The sequence below is a fragment of the Bombus fervidus genome, chromosome 4 (genome assembly GCF_041682495.2).
Source record: "Bombus fervidus isolate BK054 chromosome 4, iyBomFerv1, whole genome shotgun sequence".
NCBI classification, from domain to species: Eukaryota; Metazoa; Arthropoda; class Insecta; order Hymenoptera; family Apidae; genus Bombus; species Bombus fervidus.
This window is the reverse complement of record NC_091520.1, coordinates 18,891,819-18,911,566: the sequence shown is the minus strand read 5'-3', so window position 1 is coordinate 18,911,566 and position 19,748 is coordinate 18,891,819. Positions and strand designations below refer to the sequence as shown.

The 19,748-nt window shown below is 35.4% G+C and overlaps 2 protein-coding genes across 2 annotated transcripts in view; both read left to right on the top strand.

Annotated features, from left to right (window-relative positions):
- The first annotated feature begins 768 nt into the window (after positions 1-768).
- LOC139986534 (apolipoprotein D-like) lies at positions 769-4,672 on the top strand. Its single transcript, XM_072001950.1, has 5 exons — positions 769-793; positions 2,092-2,210; positions 2,472-2,605; positions 3,110-3,289; positions 3,959-4,672. The coding sequence occupies exons 2-5, from the start codon at positions 2,100-2,102 to the stop codon at positions 4,101-4,103; spliced, it is 570 nt and encodes a 189-aa protein (XP_071858051.1). The 5' UTR covers positions 769-793; positions 2,092-2,099; the 3' UTR covers positions 4,104-4,672.
- A 6,743-nt stretch (positions 4,673-11,415) lies between these two features.
- The window catches only part of Dnt (tyrosine-protein kinase Dnt), a 28,591-nt gene continuing 20,258 nt past the window's right edge, over positions 11,416-19,748 (top strand). The window contains exon 1 of the mRNA XM_072001932.1: positions 11,416-11,998. Coding sequence (XP_071858033.1) covers positions 11,899-11,998 — 100 coding nt within the window. The 5' untranslated portion in view covers positions 11,416-11,898. The remainder of the gene's footprint in view (positions 11,999-19,748) is intronic.

Here is a 19,748-nt window from a genome sequence, read left to right as displayed (position 1 = left end):
GATGTTCTCTTCTTCAGCCTTTTGCAAATATTTTGATTTCACATTTATAAGAAAGTACAGTAACGGCTTAAAAATAACGTTATGTAGATAAACGTAACTAGTCATACTCTAAATTTTAAAAATATTTACGACAATGTTTAATTATTCCATTCCGTTCTCTGAATACGGTGAATAGATATCGTAATAGACCAAATACCATAACAATAGAGAAAATAACAGAGCTACTATTTAGTCGATGGATCTGCCCGATGTGCCAAGACGTTTCAACGTTGTTTCAACAAACGCAAACAACGAGGAAAGGCGTGAAATGATAGAAGCATAGCAACAAAGAAAAAACAATAGAGGTGGCTATTACAATAATCTACCGTTCTTTTTAATATTTTCAAAATGTAAGATATTCGATATGAAAGGTCCTAACTGTACATTGTCCATTTCACGCGTGAATTACGTTTGACTAAAAGTTTCTAAAACTGGTTGCGGGAAATTCGTCTGCTCGAAATTAGATGTGAAAAAAATCTGAAAAAAAGTTAACAGCCGATTAGTCGCTGGTAAATTCGAACCATAGGCCTGGGGTTTCTTGAACCTGCGGCGTACCGTTAGTGACCCACTAACTGACAGAAATCTTCCGAACGCATCCAGTCAGCCTTCGCGACTCCGTCTGCGTAAGCGGAAGGTACAAAGAACGGGAAGACCAGTCACTGGCGGACAGTTCGTCGCGTGAGAAGTGTCACTGCCAACCCCGATCAGTTCCTCCAGTTGTCGAGTTTCAGCGTGTACAACGGTTGTCAATCCGGTACGTGTCCCATTCGAATCAGTTCAATTCGTGACTCTCATAACTTTTTTACATTACGGTCAAAGATCACGGTGTTTTTCCTCTTGTACGCATTGCATACAAAGAGATGATACGATTACAATTGGCGCATAAATATCGATGCTCGCTGATTACAATGGTAAAGATATGGAAGAATGCAACATTGTTGTAGCCCTCTTCTGAAATAAAAATGCAAATTTTAAATACGAATTTTTCGCGTTAATACGATTTTAACTATTATGTACTTTTATTGCCTATTTTGTGTTCTTTATTTCTCATTAAATGGTTCGTTGTAATAGAAAATACGATCGTTATAGTTAAAACAAGCAACGATTTTTATTTAGAAACAACGCAAATTCATAACCTCCTTCTATATGAAACAAATTCATTTTTAGAGCTGCGAGTATAATGTTGTATAGAATTCGTTATTAATTGCTTCTTATTTTCTACAGAGAGATATATAAATAATGAAAGATATTTGTACGTATTTGCAATGCTAACGTTACTGTCATTATCACAGTTCAAACATTAAAAGTTAACTGTTCTTTCGAAACGCGATTCTGGTATACACGGTACCTTGTCTGCAGAAAGTATTTACAACTGTTGTATATGCAAAAAGCGTACATCGCATACTGATATATGATATACAATTGTATGTAAAAGATGTGTGAAGGAAAGATGCTAATTCATAAGAGTAGAGAATATACAATTTCTTAATAGATCCAAAGAAATGTGGGTTGCTTTATTTGATTTAAAGGTATTTTATCTTTATGGACTTAGAAACGTGATTGAACGTTATGCGTACCGTTTGTTGATAATTTTTTGCTATTCAGTGAGTAATTTCACGATTGCTTTAGCGAAAAAATCACCTTTCTTGTTCACGTAAAACTAAAAAACGAATAGTAAAAAATGGAACAAATTCTTGATGAAGGTTGAGTATCTTTTATCCGTGTACCGTGCGTCTGTTAGTTTCGTCTTCTTGTTAGCCGTAAGAAGATTGTACGCAAACTCGGGTAATCTGTTAACTGGATTTCTTAATCAAAAACTTCTATAATTACGAAATTCACAATCAACGAAGGCAAATCAAGTTATGTTAATTTTAATCCTTGCAAACGTATTTATTATTTTCAAGAAAAATGATACGGCACTTAAAAAGATAAAGAATCTCTACGAAATAAAAAATTATTATGTTTAAGAAAGTGACAGTTCAAAGGACGAATTAACTCGTCTTCTCGCCTCTGATATTAGAAATTAAACTAATTTGATAATTCTGCTTACAGAAGAGACGATGCTGCGAATATATTTACTTTTAATTATTGCAAACGCTGCAATAGCACAAGTACCATTTTTGGGCTCGTGTCCTACTGTGGAAACTATACAGAATTTCGATATAGAAAGGGTATGTATGATAATCGCATGTTTCAAAGTCTATTATGTCGACTAGAAACTAGAATAGATTTCTTGTACATACCTGCGTTATTGACTTACTTATGAGGTAATGCAACCTGCATTTAGAAAGTTGTCCTCAATAGGACATTGATACACATAGGATGTAACGAGAGATAGATATGTAAAGTATAGAAGGTCAAAGATGATTCGTTCGGACTTTCTTCAAGGTTTATCCTGTTTAAATAAATACGCGTGTTCCGCTGTTTTCCAGTACTTGGGGAAATGGTACGAGATCGAGAAGTACTTTGCGTTCTTCGAGTTTGGTGGAAAATGCGTAACTGCTACTTACAATATAACAGACGATAGCAACTCGATCAACATTTTGAATAAGCAGATATCCGCTTTGTGAGTATAATCGATTTATTTTTTATAACACGTTTTAATTGTTAAACTTTCAATTAAAATTAATTTCTAGCTTTTTAAAAAAATAACACGTAATATTTTTGCTCGAAAAATGTGCAAAACATGTAAAAATATATTTAATAGAAATTTAGAAAGAATGAAACGTCATTTACTATACAATTTTGGTAGAGGAATTTAGAGATATTTAATAATAGATACTTTTACAGCCATACTGTTATATTACGCTTTGTGTTGTATTGAATTATAAACTTTCTTCAAATTTACAATTGTTCATTCACGACGAATGTATGTAAAATATAATAATTCTTTGCATTTTCGAATATTCGACATTTTCCAAAAAATAAAAAAGAACTCTTCGTACGTTTACTCGTTAATCACATAATTTACGTTAATAACGATATTATGTTAAATAAGAAAATTAAAATTAATAACAATAACGTTTAGTGAAATAGTTTGATAGAATTGCATATATTATTATTTACTCAGGACTGGAGTTTCTTCGAGTATCGAAGGAGTTGGAAAACCTGTTCTTAAAGTGGAAGACGCAAAATTAACTGTTTCGTTCCCAAGTATGCCTCTTCCATTAGATGCACCTTATTGGATTCTCGATACCGATTATACAACCTACTCCGTTGTATGGAGTTGTTCAAATTTCGGCGTGTTCAGGTAAATGTTCAAGGAAGTAAAATTACATAACAAATATACCTTAACATTTCAAAGTAGTGATTATTTTAACATGCATAATACATAATAATAACAATATACGTAATATGTAAAGATAGAGAATTACTGGTGAAAAATATGAAAAGTCGCATTACCTATATTTTACAAAAAGGCAATTTTAAAATTCGATATGTTATCAAACAATTCCACGTGAACATTATCTTTTCACTTGATCGGTGCACTAAATATGCAGTTCTGTTACTTCTCTTAACATTTAAACGATATTAATGTGAAATATATGGACCAGTATTAATTAAGTTCAATTAAAATAACAATCGTATTAATATCGTTGGCTTTTTATGAAATATCATAGATTTATCGCCTATATTAAAAAATTTGTAGATTTTCGAATCTATCAGAATATTCCCTTTTTCAATTATTTCATAAAATATTTTTTCTTTTTTATAAAATATTTATTTTATGCCACCAAATGACGTATAAGTCGGAAAATCAATAAAAATGGGCTTGTCATATTTTCCCCCTGCGATTTTCATATCCTATTATTACATATTTTCGAGGAGATTGTTCGTACATTATTTTAGTAGCATTATTTTAATAGAGAATAGAGAGGTACACATTACTATAATAAATTTATTGCTGTATGTATTTCAGTACAAGGAATGTTTGGATTATGGCAAGAGAACCAAAGCCATTGGTTTCTGTTTTAGAGAAAGCTTATCAAATATTGGATAAAAATAATATTAGCAGAGCATATTTTATTCGAACTGATCAGAAAAACTGTCCTATAGGAAACTAAATAACATTGTACTAAATATCAAAACACATTTGTTTAAATAACATAGTTTTATTTCATTGTAAAATAAGTTGCGACGTTCCTTCGAAATCAATAGGTTTTGAAGAGTACCGATTATAAATTATGACTGTGTGCTCAATTTGATTCGTGATTATTTAGTTATTGACCTTTAGCTGTTACGTTTGTATCGAGTAGCGCGATATGATATACGTATATGACTCGCGTTATCGAACGTCGATAAAGAAAATTGGTAATTGAATACTTTTAATTTTAATATACTCTTCTTTCTAGAGTCGAATAGTTTTTAATACTTTTGATCTCTTATTATTATGATTTAATTTTCCTGTAAAATTCACGATACTCTAACTATCGGACAGTTTTAAATCCGTAACTATTCGTTTAGATAATTAAAACGTGCTAAAATTTCTATCCATATGAAAAATTAAAGAACATTATTTATTTAATATTGTTGTATTTTAGAATAATGCATTGTTATATTTATTGTATTTATTTATCTATTTATATTCTATTAAACGTAGCGGCATAAAATATGATAAACTAAAGAATGTACTAAAGTGTATGATAATAAAGCACTTTCATATATAATAGAACTTGTTTTATAACCGCAAATATTATACAATTACTCAAAGCATCGACATACATAATAATATTAGAACTATAAAGTATATCTGAATAAATATCCCAAATTATGTTTTTAAACTAACAATAAATAATGTACATGACTTTCATACACATAGTAACGTTATATACATATACTCCTTAATCAAACACGTAGACATAGACGTATAATTGATATTGAAAACCATTACATATTACAATATACTTTTCTTTCTATGACGGTCCTTGAAATCTTTTTATATTTTATAATATACATTTTATTGTAAATTTATATACATAAGTGATTTCTTCGTTCTGCGTTTGTAATTTTCCTTTGAAATCTGCAGAAGTTCTACGCGTGCACCATTAGATGTCGCAGCGCACACCGATACTCGGAAATCAACAATAGTTCAAAAAAGATAAATAGAAGTCGGTAATATTACGAGAAAATGTTTTTAGCCGATACCTTAATACAATAATAAGTAGAAATAATAAATACCAATTCGAATGAATGAATTCGAAGCACAGCATAATAAAACTATATTTATAATAAATATGTATAAAAGAACTTTCATAACGGTGGTATTAGATCGAAATTTGTTAGTTTTCTTTGGCACAAGCAACTAACAACCGTAAACACATATAAAAATAATAAAACGATATAAAGAATAAAATCATGAATGTATACCTATAGTGATTTTTCACACGATACTACTACATATAATATGTATATATCGAAAGTACACATGTGCTCGAATCGCTGCTTTCTCCCACGTTAAAAATGCAGGAAATGGACCCGAAAGAAATAAATCGAGCGTCAACTAATGAAAACACCGCGTCACAATACTGTTAAATTAAACAAATAAAGCATGGAATATTTGGCCGCGTGTTAGGTCTATCCCTAACGCTTCGTCACGTGGCGTCCGTACAAACAGACACCATTCAATTGCAGAATCTGCAGGATGTCGTCAGCGATGCATTGTGTATCGAAAAGATGAATCAAAAGATCCCACGAATCAACCCCAGATTGAAAAAACAAAATTGAGTGGAAAAAGGGGCGCATACGTACGTGTATATAGCAAGTAAATCCAACGCAACCCAACATCTAACTATGGTTAATTAAATACATCTTGTAGCCTCGTAAAATACATCTACTTAGATAAATAACGAAGCGCTGTATGTATAGCCATCGATTTGAAACTATCATGGTGAGAAATTTTGTGTCACTTCGTAGAACGAGTTTGTACATACTTACTTCCATCTTCTCATTAATATCCAGTAGTTAGTCGTTCAGAGGCGACAACAAGAATCGTTTTCTCTCCTAGGAATAGGTGTTTCTGTAATCAGCAGGATCACGAACGATAAATTAAAACGCGGTAGAATCTAAATCAGAATCTAGATAGGTAGGCGAAAACTTTGTCCGAGAACCAACGGGTCTCCTTTCAAATTTATCCGGCTATCCTTTTCATCTCTAACTGCTCTTACACACGAAATAAAGCGAAAGACAAACGGCGAGGGGAACAAGAAGAAGGCGAATTCTGCGGAAAGAGCGAGAGAAGAGAGGACGGAGGATAGCGCGATCGTCTTTCTCTCGAGGGCCCAAATATCCGCGTGGGCCCTTTGGTTTCCGAGCAGCACCGGCCCCTAATAACAGGGTACACCGAGGCTAAACAAACATACACGCCCCTGGCATCTCTCGTTGAAAGAACACACGAGAAGAAATGTAAAACAAAACAAAAGAAGCAGAAACAATTTAGCCACGCCACTTAAAGGATGCAAGGTGAAGTATGATAGGTACTGAAAGATTCAACAGAAAATCAAGTACATGCCTCGTTTCACCGAAGTGTACGTCGTTCGTAAATTTTAATCCATCGGATAAGAATAAAAAGCAGCAGGAGTAAAGAACCAATAAGTATCTAGATTTTGATGTTTATTAAAATTACAGTGCTGTAATCTCAAAAGATACTTACTTGAATACCTGATAGAACACGATATACTTGTCAGAAATAAAGAGAAATATGTTAAACGTGTAATATTTGAGCGTAAAATATGGCCCATAAACCGTTAACGTAAAACGGTATGGCATAATTGCTAATTGCAATCGTGAATAACAAATGTTTGCTTCGCCACTCTTTTCTTAACATCAACGATTTAATCGAAAAGGAACAAGACGCATATTGTCTTCGATAATCGATTCGGAGAATTCGTTCAGTTAGCAATTATAACTAAATTATAATTACGTAACGAGTTCGTTGCTTAAGTCTATGGTAATTGATTCCTATCGGTACGTGCGGCGAACGAAGAAATCAGGTCATGCTGAGAAATTCACTTACAATATTGAGTTATGTAAGAGAAATTTAATGCAGTTACTGTTACAGCAAAATTAAAAACAACGATAAGTGCTATTACGTAGATCGAATAAAATATTTTGGAAAAATAAAACAAAAAAAGGTACCGTTATTCTTCACAAAGGTGGATTAAAAGGAGTGTACGTCTGACATTTCCTGTCAATTCTTCTCGTATTACTTCACCATTTCTTAAAATGAAAGCCAAAACGTACATATAGAGCTTGGAAAGATCTTAGGCTTGCCATGTAATCAAGGAAAGTAAAGAACGAGAGAGAATAGAACGCTTGTCGGCAGACATCGCATCTTCGAGTTTAGTATTGTTTCTGAATAAGCACTGCTATTGTGTATATGCACTTACGGTTTTCTCAATATTCTCGAATACGTTTGAACGTCTCTTTCTTTATTTTAAGACACAGGCACATCGTATCAATATGTACATAAATTTCAACGATTACGGACAACTACAAATAGGTCTTATAACTCGCGGAGTTAAACCGATGCACCATATTTCATTGGATAAGAACGTATTTCTAAAATATCGCATAGGCTTCTTAATCTAAATGGAAATACGTAGCGTGAAAGCTAAATGCCTTAAGGGCCGATCCATTTGTCTCTAGCACGTGCAAAAGACCGGCGAAGAGACGCGCAAAATGCGAGAGTACAAGGGTTTGAGTAAAAAGACGCGAAAAAGAAGAAGGAGATGAAGAAGAGGGAGAAGGAGGAGAGGACGAAGAATATAAGAAAGAAGAAAGCGAAGACGAAGGTAGATGAGACAAGAGCCATTCTGGTTTGTGGGCACAGCCGCTGCCTGCAGCCCACAATTATGATAATAGCCCCTGGTCCTGAGTCTTGTTAGTCCAACGTGGAACCATCTCCTTTTATCTATATCTTCTTATTTTCAGACTCACCATGCTACACCCTCTGCTTACTACAATTTCTACTTTCACCCCTTTGCATCGTTGTGAGGTCAGGTGGAGTCAGATTGATCGAATTTTGCCAGAAGAATATATCAAAGTTTATCTTTGAATAAATACTCTGAAAGTTTTAGTGTACCTTTTATGTGTTTTAAACACGAAGTGTGTTTACCACGTTGATCTGAAAATCGAAACCTACCAGCTTTGTTATCTTCACTTTTTATAGTAAAACAACTTGTAGTTGATCACGATGTATCGCTTCGATTTAAACGCTAAAAACAAAAAAAATGTTGTTATACACGAGCAGCGTATCGTTGGTACAATGATACAGTGATAAAATGAAATTTAAGAAATACAAATAGACGTGTATGTGCATAAGTTTCAAGTTACGTGGCGTTTCAGAAGCATTAAAGAGCCAATCGGACCGTAAATGCACGTGAGGAAAACAGAGGTACTCAAAGAGTAATTAAAACGCGTGTACAAACGTTTTCGTCTCGTTAATTAAAATTAAACCGAGCGATCCGCGTTTCCTTGAACTATACTGTGTAAGGCTGTTCTGAACGGTTTTGTGTTTTAGTAGATTGAAGGCAGCTAGGAACGCGTACAAGGAATAAGAATATAGGCAGGCAGAGTGTCGGCATCGGTCGTGAATACAAGGAGCATGCAGTATGTACGTACTTACATACGGTCGCGTCTGTAAACGTTGTAAAAGGCGATAGCAAACGGAGCACGTTTTAATCCACTTTTCAACGCACCGTCGTCGTCGGGCCTTTTGACACTGCGGAAAGCGTTAATTGGAGACTGCGCCACTGCGATCGGGCAAAGAAAACCTTTCAAAGCGGGGTCCCTTCGTGTGATAGTGCCAGCAGCTTTTTTTCAGGATAAGTAGAAAATGCCGTTTCTTCCTTCTTGTGCACCGTACTGCCTATACGTCAACCTGACTTTACCGATGTCGCGTCAAAGCTGCCTGGGAACCGTCACGATGTTCTTTTCAAAACTCGTACAATTTTGTTATATCTATATGTCCGCGCGTTATTACGCGTACATCATATATACACGAAACTCGAGGGAAAGTCTTCAGAGGTAGTCATCTACGTGGGAGATCAACGAGCGAAATGTCAGCTAGAAATACATGTTTTCGACTGCAAAACTACAAGACGAAACATTGACTAATACTACATCGGTACAGTGGTACTGTGTGCGTTTAATTATATAAAAGTTGAAGAAATTGATATATTTGTAGCACTATGATAAATTACTTTTTTAAAAATCATAGGCCACTTTGTGGTCCTTTAATTTACCTTTGCATTTATCTTTTTTTACCTTTACATATCACATCACTGTCTTGATCTTTGATAGAATCATCGTTTGAAATTTTACATCAATCTATATTTCTTTTTGCATTTTTTAATTCAATTAATATTTGAAATTTATATATATAATTGTTTGTGCAAAAATTATTGTTGTTATTACTTTCATACAAACACAATATAAACAGTTGAAAGTACTTTTGCGATGAAAGATACACTACTAAAGTTTTGAAGGAAGATATCTCCGCTTTTTCTCTACAGTAGCTACTACTGGGGTAATTTTGGATAAAACAAGAATTTCTAGACGACACAATCGTGGTATATGGTTGTTTGTTCAGATTAGAGCCGACAAAGGGAACTGTTCTCTCTCCTTAACTCTGTCTTGATTTAAGCGAAGCGCCCCGTATTTGCTCTAGATTAAATGGAGCTTCATGGCATAGCCCTCTCACAATCAGAGATATATACTAGGCCCTACTACAGTGCTTTATATTGTACATTGTATTCACAACCAGAGCAACCATGAAAATAATCGTTGTAAAAATTCTTACGATTTCCTCGCAGACATATATGGCTGGCTTTTGAACTGCAAATAAATTACAACAAAGTAAATTTATCAGTTGAACAAACAATCTAGATACGTACTTTTATCTATGTTCTTTGTGGTTATTTTCGTTTCTTATTAATTTAGTGTCAATGGCTTTAATTAGTTTTAAGTTTAATAGCTTTAAATAACATAAGAAGAAAAATTGAACGAATTTGTGTTTTTTGTAAACGAGTGGCACACAGTAGCAGTGAAAGATCAAGCTTGAAGATGAATACATCTGAGAAATGCTGGTTATATAATAGACAAACTAGTACTAGTTTATTTTGCCTTTTGTAGACAATTCCTCTTTTCTATTCCCATAAACTTCTCAGTTAGCTACAAATATTCAATAGAATTCTACTTGTTACTTTTTTCTGCTTCCTTGTTCACTTCCCTTTCTTGTACTTTCAGTCCCTCGTTTTGTCCGTTTTGCTCTCATAGCAGAACTTTTTGTCTCAGTTCATCTCTTGGTCCGTAATAATGACGTTCAGTAATCAGGCGCATCCTGATAGACTAGAACGAAGAGGAAAAAGAACTAAAGAGGGTCGTGATTTGTAAACGTCTACGTGGGCGTTCTCGCTACAAATTATGTAAATAACGAACATAGAAATTACAGATGACTCTACCCTGATCAAATTTAACGCTGCTGGATACAGCAATCTAGGTTTCGTGAAATCGAGGCTGCAGATATCGAGATTCTATTACTCGTTTGCAGTGTTAAATATGTATAATATAATAGGATTTCCACGTGATCTGATATAGAATTTCAACAATAAATTTTAAACAATATTAAATAATTATTAAATAATCAATTAAACAATAAATTTTAAACAAAATTAATGCAAATCTTACAAACGCTTTTGATTTGTCTCCAAACAATTTTCTAATGAATTCCATAAGGTCAGTAAGGCGACAGAAACGCCTATACGCTATAGTTTATACCTTACAATTTTGCGTATTAAATATTAATATATATATATATATATTTATATATATATATATAGACTATAGTTACATTGTAAGCATTTAAAAGAATTTATTCAATAAAATTTGGAATTTCTTTGAACGCGTTGCAGAGCATGTTTCGTAACCTGCAGTTTTCAAGCTTCAAAATCATAGAGCATGTACATACATACGTACAGTGTGTAAGCATGTCACGAAAATGCAACAAGTAACATCCGAGTGAACGAAACAAAAGCGCGCGCTGCAACTGATTCACGAGCCTCGTCTCGATTCACTGATTTTCATAAAAAGTTAACTCAACACCTTCCGTGCACGTCGTACCGATTACAAGAACGAATGGTTGGTATCTCGAAAAATGTAGCCCGATTATCCTCCCTCGTAAATCTTAACGGCTTTCTTGCGAATCTCAATTTTAATTCTCTCGTTGGTTGCTGCTGCATCGAAAGACCGAGGCCATCCGATCCGTAGAACGGCTAGAACGTGCGTTTCTCGTGGGTGGACTTCGGTTGCGTTCGGCCGGACTCGGCCAGTTTCGACTGCGGTGAGCCTGCGTCGACCCCGCTCGACCCATGGCGGTCGGAGCACACAACTGGTTGTGGCTTTCACGAGGCAACTACCTACGTCGCGCGCTCTTCCTCATCGCGTGTGCATTCTCGTTTCGTCTCTTATTTTCCGTTTAATCTTTAGCTCGTCTCTCGTACGCGTTGTCTCGTGAATAAACGGACACTGTCGAAGTAGTTCGTCAACGTTTCACGGCTGTAATATCCCAAGTGCGGTTCACACGATTCAACGAGTTTCACGCGACGAACTGTCAAAAAATCTGGTTCGTTGAGAGAAGTCGTGCGATATCATCGACGCTCCGTGCCCATTCTCATCCGGTCGTGAATACCGTGGCGGAAAGAGGTGCTGTCACGTGCGTTTGTATCCGTGAAATCGGCACCGATTTACGATACTCATGGACCATGAGTCGTGTTAGAAGACTTTAACGTTGTTTACAGCATAACGTATCTCGTGTTTACGGCTACTCAGTACGTACAACCGGTTAAGCACGTGGTGGACACGATGCTCCTAAAATTGGCAGTGTTGCTGTTCGTTCTCGTGCGGCCAGGTGCAAGTTACTTCAACCTTTTTCTCAGCCAGGCAGAAGTGCGGAAACTAATGGGTAAGCAAAGGTGTACAATTCGTTTACGCTTGCATTCACGCTTCTATTAAGTCGCTGCGTTGTTTCTGAACATATTTTTTACATATATGTCCTTGGTAAACCTTATTCACTATATATGTATATATATAATATTCGATTAATATTCGATAAGAATTTTTTTGTACGTCTAGAAGAAATATTTCATTCATATCGTTTCAACATCAACAAAATTGTTTATAGCTATGTCATGTTGATCTGTCAAAAAGTTTTGAAATATTTACTTACATAGTAAGATTACTTTTGATATGTAGCGCTATATGATTTATTTTCATACATACACTTCATGTAAATATGAATAAAATACTTGTTTTCTTAGATAGAACAACGTATCTTTACTTACATATATTTACATGGTTGTGTTTACAATATTAGCGCGGACTATGTTACCAATCTATTGCGATGGCTGAAATTAATATATTATTCGTCATAAGATATTAACGTATCTAAAAGTTCTTAGAAACAGAGTGTTTTAATTTGACATTTATCCGCATTGTTGTAAAAATTATGCAATAATTTATTTTTCTATTTCTTTATGACGTACAATAGATCGAAACATTTTAAAACTATATTCAAAAAGATATCATTGTTTAGAATAACTTATACTATGCCGATATATGTATGATTTTCTTCAAGTGTACATCTTATATGCAATTTAAAAGAATTTTTTAGTCCGAGTAACTTAACAATCCATTAAAGTACGTACCGACGAGAAAAAATTTAACCACCGATCAAAAGCCCATTAAGATAGCGATTAGCGCATAGCATCATAATTGAGCAGCGGACAGTGAGGAATCGATGACGTTAAAGGCTCCTAGTACCGAGATTTCACTCGGCTAATGAATAATTATCACCGTCTTACATTCATACGGCAAACCTATTGCCTTCGTCAACAGTTTGAAATTCTACGGAATTTAATATATAATAGTAGACTGTCGATATGCTTAATTGAGCATTGAAATGCTATAGGTCAAGTAGAGATAATTTACGATATAGCAAAAGTGTCATAAATCCTTGTACTTGAGTTAATGGTAATTTATCGGTATCTGCTGTGATATAAAGGCTCATGTATGCGAGTATGTTGCGTGTAAAATTAGTTCGTAGAACTCGCTTCGCTACGCATCTTTTCTTCGACAATATGTACGTGGCCTTTTTTTAGAAGTTATTAGAAAAGAAGGGGTATTCTAAGAATATTTCATCAAAGTAATAAGCGCAAAAATGATATTGTTGGAATTGAAAGGTAAGGAAAACAGCAGAGAATGCCCATTTTTAGCGATTTTAGGCATTTCAAGTAAAAAAATATGGAATTATTGACCCACAAAGGTTTATAAATAGACTGTAAATTTGTATGCATTTACGCCAAATTTAATCACGCAAAATATGTACAATGCATTTAAAATACAAAGTACAAAAGAACCTAAAGTAGGATACTAATAATTTGCATTTTTTTACATTTATAAAAATCTAAATTTGTATAAAAATCCTGAGTTTAGTTATAAAGCAAAAATGTCCACAGTGGGTCCACGTTAAACATTTTTTGTGATGGTTTAAAAAAGTGTTCATCCTCCACTTGAATGAAACAAAGAATGTACTCTGTTTTCATTATTTTCTATTAGTACAAATTCTTACTATGTTAAGGTCCTTGTCTATAATAATTATACGTTATTAACCATTAATAATGATTTAATAACTAATAATATCATTTTAGTGTAAGAAACTCCTTATAAAATGTAAATTTTCGTCAGTCGAAATCCGTGAAAACGAGATACGTTAGAAGGAGTGGGGTTATTTTGAACCATCGCGTGACAAATTGTAGATTATAAACTTCTGGTGTTCTATAATTCTACGATTTTATAGCGAATGAAACAATCAATTGGTTTGTAATTATAGAATTAATTCGATTGTGTAAAAGGTTCTCGAAATACTAAATCTCTGTTGAGTCCATATTATGAGTACAGAGTTGCATATTCCTCATTTTCATAATAATAGAAGTGAGCATTCATCACTTTGTTCGAAATGCTGTAGTGTTCAACAGTTTAAAAAAATGTTAAATATAAACGATTATTTTCTCTGATGTATAATTAGACTTAAAAATTTCATATTATGAACAATGCAATTAATTTAATGGAACTTTGTCTTTTTTAATAATAGATTAAAGTATTAAAACTTAATCTCTCAATGAAGTTTTACGATATTCCTTCGTACCCACTAATTGTTCCATACTTGTCCAAGTACCGATGTTTGAGGCACGGAGCGTTCTTTCAGTTTACAAATACTTACGTACCACGATATTCTAATAAAAGTACGATTGAACCAATATATGAATGCTCAGGAGCAGCACGGTTCAACGATCCATTAAAATCTCACGGACGATGTGGTTGATTTCAGGGAGCTCGACAAATCCGTTCGACGATACTCGATCGTTTGTTCCATTCTCACGCTCCCGATCTTCATTCTTCCCCGTCACACGTATACTCGTTTGGAGCATTTTATTTTTTCTTTTTCTCTTTTTTTCATTTATACTTGCTGTTAGTCAAAAATCGTCGCTGAGCTCGGTAGCCAGTGCAGAGGAGAATCGTTGCACCGGAAACAGGTAAAAGCCACTCAACGCCACGAACTTTCCAATATTTCCACGATAACTTCCACGGCGGCGGATAATTCTCTCTCGGCTCGTTGATCCGCGAAAAGCGTCGAGCCGGTTGGCTAGCATCGGCGCACCGCGCCACACCGTGCAGAAAGAGAAGAGATGTGTTTCGACGACACCTGAAGTCGAGCGAATTGCCGATTCGTTGATTCGCCCCGATTCTCCGCTGAGAGAAACGCGCTCGCGTGTAGCATTGCGCGTTTTCAGCCACGCACTTCGCGCTTCGTTCCACGGTCGACGACACGCATTTCCTATGCATATCTACTCAGGCCTCTTTGGTTAACTCAAACGTGTTCGCGTCAAAAGCCTTGCCTGAAATCGAATTGTGTTTAGCGCCAACGCGCGTCGCTCCAACGAATGAAAGGAATCGGATCGTACGATTTGCTATTTAGAGACGGCGTCATTAATCGCGCCTATAAATTTGGAGTGTATTGGCAGCGCAATGTTCGTTCAAACGAAAGGGATTAAATCGGTACGTTCTCGAGGAACTAATTTAAATTATATTTCTAAACTTACATATTAAAATTTAGAATTAAGAATATTAAAATGTTACTCGTTTGCGATTAATGTTATTTTCATAAACATCAAAATTTTAGGTACTTATATTACTTGGAAGAACACGGCGAATGAAACTCGATATTTATATGCGAGAATTTTAAAATGTTTTACAACTCCCAGAGGCGTGTATTAACCTCGTCGAAGTAGTAGATATTCATCTCCAACTAGATGGGATAGCGTTTCTTGACTTAAATATGTATGTATATAGTGGTTTATCCTGTTTAATATAAAAGCAGAACTTGTTTTTGTGTCATTGAAGGATAGGTAATAAGAATACCGCTTTTGCAATAAATGTGTTTTGTTGGTAAAGTGTGAACACATTTCGCTGTTAGAGGAAATACTTAGCTATTTGTTGTTAATAACGAAAAATTTGTATTACGGAATTTTGTTGGTTAAAATTATACACTATCGTTTAAAAATTTTTTAATCACTTCCAATATTCATGATTTATGAAAGAGAACATAAGAAAAAATGTATTACTGTTACGGTTGATGGTTATTTGTCTTCAATTATATTTTTATTTCATTCGTACATCTTGAGCAATTGCCAGAAATGTCACGCGTTATAAGATTTTCTGATTTTATCTACATTATTTTAATATACTGTAACATGGCTTTATCTTCGTATTAGATATATAAGATATACAAGAACTGAATAATCAAATATAAATTGATAATTATAATCCAACATTTTTGTTGTAATCCAATATAGTAATTTAAAGTCCATGAAAGCTCGATCATCCACTCCTGTTTCGAATCACCAAATTCTCTTTCCATCAAATAAAAGTTACGATCTACATTTTAACTTGGTTCTTCCCTGTACATTTTGTGTCCCATACCTTGGTTTTTATTTATACGACTGTTTTGTCGCCGTTTCGCGATATCATTTTGTAGGGAAAAAAATATTCGAGGTAAAACGAGGAAACGAAATTGGTATTATAAGTTGGTATAATATATACACGGGACGCAGTAAAATATTATAACGAGGTCCTTGTTAAACGAACATAGCGTGGGGTGGCTGGACCGACCCTAGTTTGTTTAGACATCGAATAATCGACAGTCGTTTCTTTTAGTCTTGTTTTCGTGCGAGTCGTCCGGTTCTATTGCTTTTTTTCCGTTGGTTTCTCATTTTAGTCGGATGGCCATGCTGCCGATTGGGCCTGTTCAGATAGAGCCCTGGATACCGATTTTGGAGGGCCCCTTGGGTCGCTCTCCATATGGACCACGGGTTTTTCAAGCTGCATTCACGCTTCCTGGAAGAAGGAGGTTTCCAATTTCGGTATTTACTATAGGGTTTCCCGTATTCGCTTACGTTCCTTCACGAACAAGCATCGCAAGAAATTGATCTCGATCGGCCGTGTTCCACTCTGTTGCCTCGTTCGGCCGCAATCATAATGGAAAGGAGTGCCGATGAAGATATTGACCGGTGATTAATTATGGTTATCGGCTTATACGTTCTTAAAGTAGTTTTCGTTCATTAAGTCTTATGGCGCAAAAAAATACAGATACATATACACGAAGGTGAGAGAGTGAGAGTCCAAAGTTGGATTTATCACGAGTCGAACATCGAACGCGCTTATAAGAGCCACTTACAAGAATTACGTTAACTTCTTACGTTTTGAAAAATTGTGAAGGCAGGCCACGTTGCTCGAGTAGATTATATACACTTTTATACCGTTGCAGGGTGAAGATAAGGAAACGTTATTTGTACACGTTTATCGTGTATCCTCGATGATTCTTTTTCCAATATTCTTGGCGTTTCTCGAAGCGACTTTCTTTCTTCGTTGAATCGAGGTCCCAAGACACCTCACGACCCTAAAATTTTAGAGTTATCTTAAGATGTTACGGCCTTACGAGCTTGCTACCACTTTCGTATCGTGTAGCATCCGCTTTGGATAAGATAACTGAATTCCACTGGTGTCACGCTACATTCCGATTTTCGTTTCCTCACTCTTCAAACCGACGAGTAAATTACGCTCGTCTACCGGCCACGACGTTGCCTACTATATTAGTCATATGAAAATAATAAACATTACGAGATACATTGTGTTAATAAGTAGGAATGTTGTTTTCAGCGTTCTTAATGTATCATTCGTCGTCCGATAATGTATTCCTCTTTTAAAATATTGGGTTGACAACTAAATGATTGCAGATTTTATCATTACCACCCAATGACAAAACCCAATAGTATTACTTGGATTAAATTGTGCCTTCATACGCTAGTTAATAAATTTATTATCTTCATAACGCAACAGCTGTGTATCCTCTTACGCGTAGTATTTGTGCTTTATACTTTTTTTTTGCAATCCATTTAATGTATGATAAGTTGCCTGCTTATACGTAGTATCTCGAATTACTTTATAAATTTTGAATTAAGTCTGCATTAAATCCGTACGCGTAAAAGATTGTACCGCAAATGCGATAATAACTTTTAACAACCGGATTAAAATTCCTTAAAAGTCCGATAACTTTCTATTTAACGAATTTGCATACGAAGAGAAAGCGCTTGTTGTAAAATTATTGCGGTGTTCAATCAGGAAAACGTCAAACCACAATGATGCGCACGAGCATCATCCGTCAGAAGTCCGTGTCAAAACACGATAGTGGTGTGCACTCCGACAATCTTGTGCCGGAGGCGGTGTTTCACTCGTGTGAGTCCGGCTTGGGTCCGACCTTAGCTAGTTAGGGCCTGACAGGCCCATCTTGATGTTACTTCAGGAGTGGGGTGGCCTCAAAGGTCCCGCCTGGGCTCCGTGAAAACGTTTATGCACGCACAGTGGCGTAGCAAACGGTGGCTCCGTGAAATGATAAAATGTTATGCTTACTTTCTGCTTATTCAACGTATATAACCTCGCGTTTGCTAACAGCATACCTGTAACGTCGTTATCCAAACGAACGCGGTAAATTGTCTTATATCTCACTGTGACGTGATACGTTAAATTCTTTTAATGTTTTGAGGATACCACCGAGTTCGAGACGAAACAGACGAATTAGTCACGTATGTAGATAAATATGGGCAAATGTTAAAAAACTATAGGGACAGAAATGGGTGAGGATAAAGAAAAAATTGGTAGATCGTATCTGTCGATGCACAAGCGACAGAGAAGAATACGTTACGAGGGACTGGCTACGAAGAAACGCTCGTGTATGGTTTCAAGATGGACCAGCGGGCGAATGCTGCACCGTTGTCCGCATCAATCTTCGACTCCTCGTTAAGATCCGCGCCTTAAGTTTTCGCTTGTGTGCGTCAGCTCGTTTCGTTCAACCTACGTGCCAGGGACACTCTACGGGATGTGTTGGTCAGACATTTACATGAGGAGCCGTCCGAAGAGATACAGGACCCCCGTGGATTTTCTTCCGAGAGCGGACGGCGCGTTTTACCTCGTGTCTTTTTCTGCCCAGCGAAAGAAGAAAATCCTACTAAAGTATCTCTGATAAGTTTCGATGCACGACACGTGTTACTTTTCCCAACAACGAAATTGAAATCTCTTCGCGTATGGTATACACGATACACATACCTTTACCGTTTCGTAAAAGTACTTTATGTATGGACAAATGATATTTGCTTTATCGTATATCGTTACGAGTAAATTTGTTATACCCAACTTTGGGATGACGACCTATATTAATCTAAAAAGCAATTGTAATAACAGTGTAATAAAATTGAAAGAGAATTGTATATCAAATGAAACCGTAACGTGATTGTCTTTTATGTGGGCATGGGCTCTTTTAATCCCTGGAGAATTCAGAGATGCGATAGTACGAGGGTGAAAATGGTTATACGCTTGTTTTCCAATGGCACTTGGGAGATTTTTTCTTTCTGCCGAGGGCTATCGTGAGATGTAACCCAAGAGGATTTGCTTCTACAAGAAATTTTTCAAATATTATATTTTATATATATTGAAGTACAAATATTTTTAAATATATCCATATATACGATAAATATCTGATGAAAATATATTTCACAGCATTTATAGCTAGTTTATGAGTTGGATTTGTAAGATATAAGAATATTAATAGTTTAAGATTTGCTGCGCGTATTGACAGATGAGCGATGGCTCCCCTGTACCTCGCAGTGTTACGCTTAGCAAGCATTCTTCGCAGTCTATGCAATTTGAATAACAAAAGAGAATAGGTGAAGTATTTATAAGTATCTGTTAATATAACTATTCTTATATTTTTGATTTATATTGCGACGTTTGTGAATCGATTATTCTTGACGAAGATTCGTAAGAGGCAATTTTTCTGAGTTTTCTGTTTTCAGTTTAATTTGAACCGTATTGAATCTCGTAAATCGATCGTATCTTTTCCATAATCTTTATTTTATCCTTCCTTTGCATCTTTTCTTACCTATCAACGAGAGCGTTTATCGATTTTTCAACATTATCCTTGCGAAGAATCTTTTAGTTTTTATCCCTGAGTCTTTTTTCGCTTCCACGCAGCGAGTTCTGAGTGACAGGATCTTAACGAGCATCTGTTTCTCGAAGATGAGTCTGCCGTTCCTACAGGATCT